General features: G+C 43.6%; 1 protein-coding gene across 5 annotated transcripts; it reads left to right on the forward strand.

Annotated features, from left to right (window-relative positions):
• LOC110538776 (protoporphyrinogen oxidase) lies at positions 1-10,011 on the forward strand. 5 transcript variants are annotated; one of them, XM_021625747.3, is made up of 13 exons: positions 1-162; positions 1,803-1,910; positions 2,076-2,210; positions 2,288-2,403; positions 2,543-2,675; positions 2,769-2,913; positions 3,040-3,233; positions 3,380-3,440; positions 3,590-3,708; positions 3,820-3,933; positions 5,855-6,004; positions 6,977-7,019; positions 8,820-10,011. In XM_021625747.3, exons 2-13 carry the CDS (start codon positions 1,824-1,826, stop codon positions 8,951-8,953), a joined length of 1,431 nt encoding a protein of 476 aa, XP_021481422.3. In that variant the 5' UTR covers positions 1-162; positions 1,803-1,823; the 3' UTR covers positions 8,954-10,011. The 5 variants fall into 5 exon arrangements, 4 of the variants coding, with proteins under 4 accessions (XP_021481422.3, XP_090049580.1, XP_021481437.3 ...); XM_090193454.1 differs by having other exon boundaries at positions 2,589-2,675; XR_016485283.1 differs by having other exon boundaries at positions 30-162; positions 6,744-7,019; positions 8,820-9,221.
• The last annotated feature ends 768 nt before the right edge of the window (positions 10,012-10,779 follow it).

Raw genomic sequence — 10,779 nt, forward strand, 5'->3', positions numbered from 1 at the left:
ATGGCAACCATACAGAAAGAACAAGCAAAGGATTTCCAGCAAAGAAGACGAAATTGGTGATTGTAATTGGTTGTTCAAAGCAGCAACGACGAAGTCCGCTGTCATCAATGGTATGTCACGGAAGTTCATATGAGTCGTGACTCCAGCTTTAGACCGCAAAAGGTAAATTCTAGACATTTCTACATTTATTCCAATAAGCATATCGATATGTCTGTTTACCTCTCGTGAAGTTGTGCCTTCCTTTGCAACGTATGCTACACCTTTTTCCCAGTTGTGTTGCATGCTAACCGGCTAACAACGTTTACGGTTATTTTGAATGCATTGGGTAACTCCTGAGAACAGGTGTTGTGAACGAAGACTCCTTCAAAACGAACGTTACTTTGTTCCATCTGATATTTTGCCGGTGTATTGTAATTTACAGTAAAACTGCACACAACCGAATGACTGCCTTTGGCCCCTAGTGTAATTTGGCATCATGTCTTTGCACGTTCACTGGCCTTACTTATCAAACTAGTTATTAGCTAGCAAATCAAATCAAACTTTATTTGTCACATGCGCCGAATACAACGTGTAGACCTTAACGTGAAATGCTTACTTTACAAGCCCTTAACCAACAGTGCAGTTCTAGAAGAGTTAAGAAAATATTGACCAAATAAACTAAAGTAAAAAATAATAAAAAGTAACACAAGATCATCTTCAAGCTAGCTGTATTTAGGCTATTGCTGTATCCAGCTACTGCTAGACATATGCTCAACTGGATCAGAGTGAAAACTGTCACTGACTGTACAGAAAGTATTTTTTTCAAGAAAGTACATTTCTCTTGTCTCTGAGTCTCCAGACAGCAAGCAGATTGAAAGGGGCTGTTATTATGTCATCATCTTATCAGGGGCCACCACCCAGACCCAACCCTCCTTTTCCACTCAAGATTAGTGGGAGACATGGGCTACAACTCTCTGAGTCAGTTATCTGTTTGATGAGTGAGAGACACCGTCATATTGTTTTAGTAACGGGCCCTTGTAGCTAACTAAACTCAACTCTGTGGTGAAGGAAGTTTCTGATTATCTCCACCCACGGAGTTGAGCAGGGACAAGGCTTTGTGGAAGTCAGTCTCTGACTACATCGATTCACCCAAGGTCAATACTTTTAAAAAAATGTAAATTATGAAACACTTACTGTGTACCTATGTTTGTCTTCTGTAGTTGCGTGCCTTTCTTTGTCCATGCTTTTTAACAAAACGTTGGTCAAATACAACCACTAAACATTTCAACTTTTCTATTGCTCAAAAACATACATTACCCTGCCTAATCTGAGATTCAATTGGCACATTTTAGAGCAACAGAAATGAGGAAATGGTCGGTGGTTGTATTTGACAAACGTTGTATTACAAAGTATGGAATTCAGCAAACAGGCACGCAACTACAGAGGACAAACATAGGTACACGGTAAGTGTTTAACAATTACACTTTTTAGAAGTATTGACCTTGAGCAAATTGATGTAGTCATAGCTGAATTCCACAAACCCTTGTCACTGCTTCACCCCGTGGGAAAGCTCATCTTCAAAAACACTTCATCATGGGGTCAAGTAGGCTTGGCCAGCCCTTTGATAGTTACCGGTCTGACAGTGTGCAGCTGTCCTTGTTTCCCCCCACTTTAACCAAAGCCAAGCTTGGTCACTTCACTGAAGTTTCTATTAACATTACTTGGCTTGCTCAGTTGCTCTTAATGCCATTTTCACATGGATGCTTGAGGGATTTGTGTGGTACAGAATAGACATTACAGCCCTGTTCTGTCCCATTGCACAGAGCTGGGCATCCTAGGGCTGAATGCAGAAGACGGTGGCTGTCCTGGGAGGGGGGATCGGGGGCCTGTCAGCCTGCTTCCACCTCAGCAAGAGCCACCAGGTCTCCAAGGTAAATATCATTACCACAACTATCTCCACATATGCTGCAGGTAGACTACATCTCTACTGTAAGTCCAAACATACTGTAAAAGCTGTTATTACACTATTGAGATGCCCACTAGGCCCTGCACAGGTACACCATTAGATTAATATCTCTCCCTGTCTGTATGTGTAGATAGTGCTGTTGGAGGGGGATGGACGGTTCGGAGGCTGGCTAAGTTCAACTCGTAGGGAGGATGGAGCTGTGTTTGAACATGGACCCAGAGGGATACGACCTGCAGGAGCCGTGGGACGAAACACACTCAACATGGTAGGCACTGTAATGTGTGTGTGTGTGTGTGTGTGTGTGATTGAGAGTAGGTAGAAATCTAAGTCTGCTTTCTACAGGTGGAAGAGTTGGGGCTGGAGAGCGAGGTCCTCCCAGTCACCTATGATCACGTGGCCTCTAAGAACCGTTACCTCTATGTGGGAGGCCAGCTACACAAGATGCCTTCAGGCTTAGGGTAAGGGGGGTAAGGATGAGTGATAAAATAGTACCACGTTAGACACAAACAGCTATGTTCATGCATTCACAACATGGTGAAATGAATCAACTGTAGGTAGTCTGTCTATCCAAGTCACCCTCTGCCTCCCTCCATCCAGTGGAGTAGTGCGTACAGTCCCTCCGTTCTCTCGTCCTCTGGTCCAGAGCGTACTGAAGGAGATACTGATCAGCAGAGGAAAGGAGGAGGATGAGTCTGTTCATTCCTTCGTGTCGAGAAGGCTGGGCACTGAGGTGAGATGGAATTCAAAACAATACCCTGCATGATGTCCACAAAACTTCCACATCAGTTCAGAGTGACAGTATTCTCCTCTTCTCTCTCTGCAGCTTGCAGACATTGCCATCGACAGCCTGTGCAGGGGAGTATTTGCAGGGGACTGCAGGAAGCTGAGTGTGCGCTCTTGTCTCCCGCCACTCTACAACGCAGAGAAGGCCAGAGGTTCCATCATCTTGGGAATGTTGCTGGGCCCAGGTGAGAGAGAGTCCGCCACCACACCGACGCTACATAGGAATTCTGAATCTTAAATGTCCCCATAACAGTCATATTGCTGACCTGTCTAATTGAGTAGATGAATAACAAGTGTGACTGTCCCCCCAGGCCCTGGACCAGACGTACCCCCCTCTACCCTGACCAAGAGGGCTGCTCAGGAGAACTGGGCCCAGTGGTCACTGAAGAGGGGCTTACAGAACCTTCCGGAAGCCCTGGAGGAGAGGATGAGGAATGGGGGACGTGTAGAGGTGCACAAAGACACCCCTGTGATGGGGCTAAGTACTAATGGCACCGGCTGGGAGGTGAGACTGCTGGAGATCTGGGGGTTGGGACACATGTATGTGTACTGCCATTGCACTGGAGTTGTGGTATGTGTATTTTTAAGTTGTTCATTAAATCCAGTAAATGAATCAACTGATGTCTGTGCAATTGCTTTTTTTTAACACAGATTCAACTGGAGGACGGCACCATCAAAGCTGATCATATCATTGCTGCTCTACCAGCAAAAGGTAAATTAACTTTTACTAAACTTGATCACTGAGCCTAAATCTTTTAACTTCACACAGTGATTCTTAAATTCAGTCCCTGCTGTTCTGCCTGTGGACCTGGAAGCCTGTGTGGTTTTGGTCTTCAGTTGTGCGTGTGTGTGTTGTTTTAGCTCTGGCCTCAGCACTTCTCACTGCTGCACAGCCCCTGTCACAGCAGCTACGTGAGATCGCCACAGTAACCGTTGCCATGGTAAACCTGGAGTACGAGGGTTCCGTCCTGCCTGTCACGGTGAGAACAATGAAGCAATTTGTTTTGGAAGATTCTTTGTTATTTTCTATGGATATGCGTGTGTTTCAGAATGTGTGTATCTAATGTGAGTGTTGTCTTGTGTGGCCTCAGGGCTTTGGCCACCTGGTGCCATCCTCAGAAGACAGAGGTCTCCTAGGGGTGGTCTATGACTCTGTTCCCTTCCCCCAGCATAACCGCACTGGAGAACCCACCACCAGACTAACAGTAAGAGACACACAATATATATGTACTATATTCTCTCTCTCATAAACAAACAATTACATCATGTGTGTGTTATAGGCCGTGCAAGAATGCTTTCCTATGTTAATAATGCACAGCATGGCAGGGACCAACCTTCCATGTATAAACTACAGTAGAACCCATCAAGATATACAGTGTTCCGCTCAGCGTAAATTATACATGCTTTAGACAACAGGATGACAGATCTCCAAGTCAAACACAGTCCAGCCTCAGTCAGGCTTATGGGGTCATGTCACAAGGAGGTGGTGGTGGTAGGAGTTTTCTGTTTGGAATACCCTGGTGTGGAAGACATATAACTAACTGCAAATAGCCTCTGGTGCCATGTGACTTGACTTCTACAACAAATGTCACTCCATTATGGATGTTCCTCCTCGCTGCCTTAAGACATTATTTGTTTACTGGGCAGATGCCTGTTTCTCTAGACATGTATGCAAACAGACAAGCTGCTGCCAAGGCAAATACGGTGCAGCCATCCGTGGGACTACGTCTCAGTACCCCTGAACTAGGCTGTTGTGGAATGTAAACTCAGCAAAAAAAAGAAACTTCCTCTCACTGTCAACTGTGTTTATTTTCAGCAAACTTAACACGTGTAAATATTTGTATGAACATAACAAGATTCAACAACTGAGACATAAACTGAACAAGTTCCACAGACACGTGACTAACAGAAATTGAATAATCTGTCCCTGAACAAAGGGGGGGTCAAAATCAAAAGTAACATTCAGTATCTGGTGTGGCCACCAGCTGCATTAAGTACTGCAGTGCATCTCCTCCTCATGGACAGCACCAGATTTGCCAGTTATTGCTGTGAGATGTTACCTCACTCTTCCACCAAGGCACCTGCAAGTTCCCGGACATTTCTGGGCGGGAATGGCCCTAGCCCTCACCCTCCGATCCAACAGGTCCCAGACTTGCTCAATGCGATTGAGATCCGGGCTCTTTGCTGGCCATGGCAAATCATACACAGAACGAGCAGTATGGCTGGTGGCATTGTCATGCTGGAGGGTCATGTCAGGATGAGCCTGCAGGAAGTGTACCATATGAGGGAGGAGGATGCCCGCAGGTGTGATTTTCGGATGTACCGATCCTATGCAGGTGTTGTTACACGTGGTCTGCCACTGCGAGGACGATCAGCTGTCCGTTCTGTCTCCCAGTAGCGCTGTCTTAGGCGTCTCACAGTACAGATATTGCAATTTATTGCCCTGGCTACATCTGCAGTCCTCATGCCTCCTTGCAGCATCCCTAAGGCACACTCACACAGATGAGCAGGGACCCTGGGCATCTTTCTTTTGGTGTTTTTCAGAGTCAGTAGAAAGGCCTCTTTAGTGTCCTAAGTTTTCATAACTGTGACCTTAATTGCCTAACGTCTGCAAGCTGTTAGTGTCTTAACGACCGTTCCACAGGTGCATGTTCATTAAATGTTTATGGTTCATTGAACAAACATGGGAAACAATGTTTAAACCCTTTACAATGAAGATCTGTGAAGTTATTTGGATTTTTACGAATTATCATTGAAAGACAAGGTCCTGAAAAAGGGACGTTTCCTTTTTTTTATGAGTTTTGTTCCATTTCTTCAGCAACGGTCTTATAGGTCCTTTAGGACAAAGGATGTTTGATGATTAATGTATTATTTAACTGGCTGGCTGGCAGACAGACAGTTCTCTAAATCAGGGTTTCCTAAACTCAGTCATGGTGCCTCCCCTGGGTGTACGCTTTGGTTTTTGCCCTAGCAGTACACAGGTGATAAAATTTTTAAAAAAATAATCAAGCTTTGATTCCGCTGTGTAGTTCTAGGGCAACAACCAAAATGTTGGACAGAGTTTGGGAAACCCTGCTCTAAATGGTTGGTGTCATGGCCTTACTGTGTACTGTCTGTGTTCCCTAGGTGATGTTGGGCGGGGCCTGGTTCCAGGAAGTGTTTGGGAATCCAGAGGAAGTGACCGAGCAGCTCCTCCTGGACAGGGCCACGCAGGCGGTGACATCAAACCTGGGCGTTACTACACCACCTATCTGGAGCGTCGTTGCACTGCTCAAGGTAAGACGTGTGTGCGAACTGTTTCACATGTCTTCATTTGTGTTTCAAGAGACTTGAATGAAAAGCCTCTTCTTGTTCAATTTCATTCTTTAACCACTGTGTCACCAGAGGTCCTCATTGGGCCCTGTATTCAGTTAGTATTCGAACCAACCAATGATGAATTCAGTTGAGCTCCACTATGTCATACCTTATCAATGTCCCAGGGGAGCAAGACTGGAGCAAACAGATCAACAAGCCTGTTGATGATCACTATCTCACCGGATGGATGGCTCCTCTGTTTCTCTATTGGTCTTTCTCCCCATTCCCTCTATGGAACTGGATAGGCAAGATGGAGAGAGGCACTGGGATGTTAGATCCTCTTCCCCTTCTCCTACACACACATCTTCACAGACACACACTACCCTAAGTCAGCTACATCAGTATTCATAGTGCTGCATCTCCCGGTTTCTAGCTCAAATCGTGATGTTTCCCTTGCACCAAGTCATTCCCCCTGTTGTATGCTCAGATGTTCTTGTCATTTATTTCATCAGCACCAACAAATCATTTTCCATTTGTGTTATCTCTGCGCTCCCATGTCAACCAACAACCAGGCAGCAGAGATAGCAGGAAGTTTTGAGCAAGACAAATAGTTCAATTTGAATGGTATGGTCTGTATAGATAGACGACGCGATAATCACTTCCGAACTGACACTGTAGGGGAACAAATGTCCTATTTTTTTTTTTTTACATTTGTTGACAGGATGGATTCATCATTCAGTGCTATCTTCCATAAATGTGATCTGAGTGCCTGCTTTCCTGTCCAGTCACTCTTAGTTTTAACATCCTCCACCATTTGTAGGCTGGTTCCAGGTCTGTATGTGCTTAGCCAACTCCTTGGCATTACGATGATAGTTAAGCGATGGCTTTAGCTCATACAGGTCTGAGATCAGGACCGCAAAATAATTGTCTTAATATGCAATTTATCTCCTCTAGGACTGCATTCCTCAATATTACCTTGGACACTGGAAACGACTTGGTAAGACGGGGACAGTCTTCATTTAATAGATTTGACTTTTTCTATTGTGCTGGGTATCTGATTGTGTGTTCTGTCTTATCTCTGTGCCCTGTACTGAAAAAAATGTATAATTTTTATAATATACAGTGCCTTGCGAAAGTATTCGGCCCCCTTGAACTTTGCGACCTTTTGACACATTTCAGGCTTCAAACATAAAGATATAAAACTGTATTTTTTTGTGAAGAATCAACAACAAGTGGGACACAACCATGAAGTGGAACGACATTTACTGGATATTTCAAACTTTTTTAACAAATCAAAAACTGAAAAATTGGGCGTGCAAAATTATTCAGCCCCTTTACTTTCAGTGCAGCAAACTCTCTCCAGAAGTTCAGTGAGGATCTCTGAATGATCCAATGTTGACCTAAATGACTAATGATGATAAATACAATCCACCTGTGTGTAATCAAGTCTCCGTATAAATGCACCTGCACTGTGATAGTCTCAGAGGTCCGTTAAAAGCGCAGAGAGCATCATGAAGAACAAGGAACACACCAGGCAGGTCCGAGATACTGTTGTGAAGAAGTTTAAAGCCGGATTTGGATACAAAAAGATTTCCCAAGCTTTAAACATCCCAAGGAGCACTGTGCAAGCGATAATATTGAAATGGAAGGAGTATCAGACCACTGCAAATCTACCAAGACCTGGCCGTCCCTCTAAACTTTCAGCTCATACAAGGAGAAGACTGATCAGAGATGCAGCCAAGAGGCCCATGATCACTCTGGATGAACTGCAGAGATCTACAGCTGAGGTGGGAGACTCTGTCCATAGGACAACAATCAGTTGTATATTGCACAAATCTGGCCTTTATGGAAGAGTGGCAAGAAGAAAGCCATTTCTTAAAGATATCCATAAAAAGTGTCGTTTAAAGTTTGCCACAAGCCACCTGGGAGACACACCAAACATGTGGAAGAAGGTGCTCTGGTCAGATGAAACCTAAATTTAACTTTTTGGCAACAATGCAAAACGTTATGTTTGGCGTAAAAGCAACACAGCTCATCACCCTGAACACACCATACCCACTGTCAAACGTGGTGGCAGCATCATGGTTTGGGCCTGCTTTTCTTCAGCAGGGACAGGGAAGATGGTTAAAATTGATGGGAAGATGGATGGAGCCAAATACAGGACCATTCTGGAAGAAACCTGATGGAGTCTGCAAAAGACCTGAGACTGGGACGGAGATTTGTCTTCCAACAAGACAATGATCCAAAACATAAAGCAAAATCTACAATGGAATGGTTCAAAAATAAACATATCCAGGTGTTAGAATGGCCAAGTCAAAGTCCAGACCTGAATCCAATCGAGAATCTGTGGAAAGAACTGAAAACTGCTGTTCACAAATGCTCTCCATCCAACCTCACTGAGCTCGAGCTGTTTTGCAAGGAGGAATGGGAAAAAATTTCAGTCTCTCGATGTGCAAAACTGATAGAGACATACCCCAAGCGACTTACAGCTGTAATCGCAGCAAAAGGTGGCGCTACAAAGTATTAACTTAAGGGGGCTGAATAATTTTGCACACCCAATATTTCAGTTTTTGATTTGTTAAAAAAGTTTGAAATATCCAATAAATGTCGTTCCACTTCATGATTGTGTCCCACTTGTTGTTGATTCTTCACAAAAAAATACAGTTTTATATCTTTATGTTTGAAGCCTGAAATGTGGCAAAAGGTCGCAATGTTCAAGGGGGCCGAATACTTTCGCAAGGCACTGTACCTATCTACCGTGTATCTGTTGATTTGGGCTTGGTTTTTCTATCAACAGAAAATATGAGACAATACATCAGAGACCACAATCTACCACTTAGTCTGGCTGGGTCCTCTTATGATGGCGTCTCGGTCAATGATGTCATCTTCAGTGGACGGACGGCAGCAGAGGGCCTTGTGGGAAAAGTCTAACCAGACGTTCAGGTTCCCAACCATGGATATGAGCTTATATTGTGAAAGAGATCTTGTTTTTTTTGCCTCATCGCATTGCGTTCTACAGTTAGTTTTGCTTTTACACAACTGTATCACAACCGGCCATGATTGGGAGTCCCATAGGGCGGTGCCCAATTGGCCCAGCGTCGTCCGGGTTTGGCCGGTGTAGGCCGTCATTGTAAATAAGAATTTGTACTTAACTGACTTGCCAAGTTAAATACAAATACTAATAAAAATGTACATACAATTTACTAGTCACCCTCTGCATTTAAGCCCTCTGCAAAGGGAGGTCATTTTTTTGCGCAATATTCATTATTTATAAGCAGCATATTTATGAAGTTTTCCATTTCTATCTCATTGATCCTCTAGAGATGATTCTATGTCTGAGACATCACCACTAGCCTGGAAACCACGGGTAACCCACAGAACAGTTCTCATTCTAATAAAATATTGTTTTTGAAATCAAGGGCTGGATGAAAGTCATATGTCGTCACTACGTAAAATGGAACCACAATCTGAACTGTTTTAGGATGATTTGTCCCCGTAACTTTACTTCAAGTATTTAATTTTCTATGCAGTAGTTCAAAATGTAGAGTAACATTTTAAATTCAAGATGAGATTTCATATTTTAGTTATGGTGCCTTTTTGCTAACAGAAATCACCACCCCTTCATGAATGTACAGGCATATTTCATGTGGGAGACATGTTAAAGATGTGATAATCAGTGGTGTGTATATCCCTACTCCAACTGTCCTTTCCAGCCATCCATTTTTTTACCCTATCCTCTCTGAATATAGCAGACAAAAATCTATTATTATTATGGTAAAGTATGTGCGCTGATGTTTCATCACCGTGGTAACAGAACCACACAGACTGATGTGATGATCTCGATATGGTGATCTATCATGTATTTGGAATCTAATTACGATATTGGAAACTTTAATTTATAAAGTGGCAAGGGGATGGCTTGATAATGTATTTTTATACACAACTTTATTATCTGGAGAATGTTGCAGAGCAATAAATATGATGCTTTATCTTGTCTGTCATGGACTGTCTCAGTGAAGGACAAATTATCTGTTAAAAAAAAAAATGTTGGCCTGCATCATGTCCTTTTCAACTGACAGTGAATACCAATATGTTTTACTACCCAATGCCCATAGCCAGGGTCCGAGGAAAGATCCTGCAGAGTAACCGCTTTACAACAGTGAGCTGATGACAGATTTAGGCCACAAGTCACTTCCCTCTGATCTGCTTCACTGAATGAAATAAAACAACTTGAGACCTTTAAAGTCAGTCGCATAAACGAGAGAGCGCTTTTCTCTCTGCTGCCTCTCCTTAGATATCTTGCGGACAGTTTAGACGCCAAATTTAGGGCGAGTCGAACTGAATATAAATGTTGAGCGGCCCTGGCACGGTTAAGAGCTTTGCTTGACATACAAATTGGTTTCATGTAACCACTCAACGCTGGAGCAGACTTCCTCGTGGTTTGGGGTCGAATTCAGGCATAACCGCGGCATCTCAAAGAAGTCCTCCACCTGCGAATCCGAGACCATTATTATTATTTTTTTCAGTTGTGGGTGTGGTAGCGAAGCAACCTTTATTTGCATGCAATTAACATGTATTAATATTCATTACAATTCCTCTCGAAAGTGGAATAACTGCTCTGGCGCACTGCATGAAAATGAGGTGTGCTTCACCAGCACCCCACCAAAATAGTGGCAGAGGCTGCAGAACTATCGTCAAAAGTCAGACAGGGCGCACTAAATGGTTTCAGAAGGCACGCATGCAGCATTCTAAACAAT

Source organism: Oncorhynchus mykiss, chromosome 2 (genome assembly GCF_057628025.1).
Source record: "Oncorhynchus mykiss isolate SJ-2025 chromosome 2, ASM5762802v1, whole genome shotgun sequence".
NCBI lineage: Eukaryota > Metazoa > Chordata > Actinopteri > Salmoniformes > Salmonidae > Oncorhynchus > Oncorhynchus mykiss.

Excerpts from the sequence above, each read along its gene's own strand:
- LOC110538776 (XM_021625747.3), top strand. The coding sequence starts at position 1,824 with ATGCAGAAGACGGTGGCTGTCCTGGGAGGGGGGATCGGGGGCCTGTCA. Across the intron at positions 2,914-3,039 it reads GGGAATGTTGCTGGGCCCAG|GCCCTGGACCAGACGTACCC; the intron begins GTGAGAGAGAGT and ends CTGTCCCCCCAG. Across the intron at positions 3,934-5,854 it reads AACCCACCACCAGACTAACA|GTGATGTTGGGCGGGGCCTG; the intron begins GTAAGAGACACA and ends TGTGTTCCCTAG.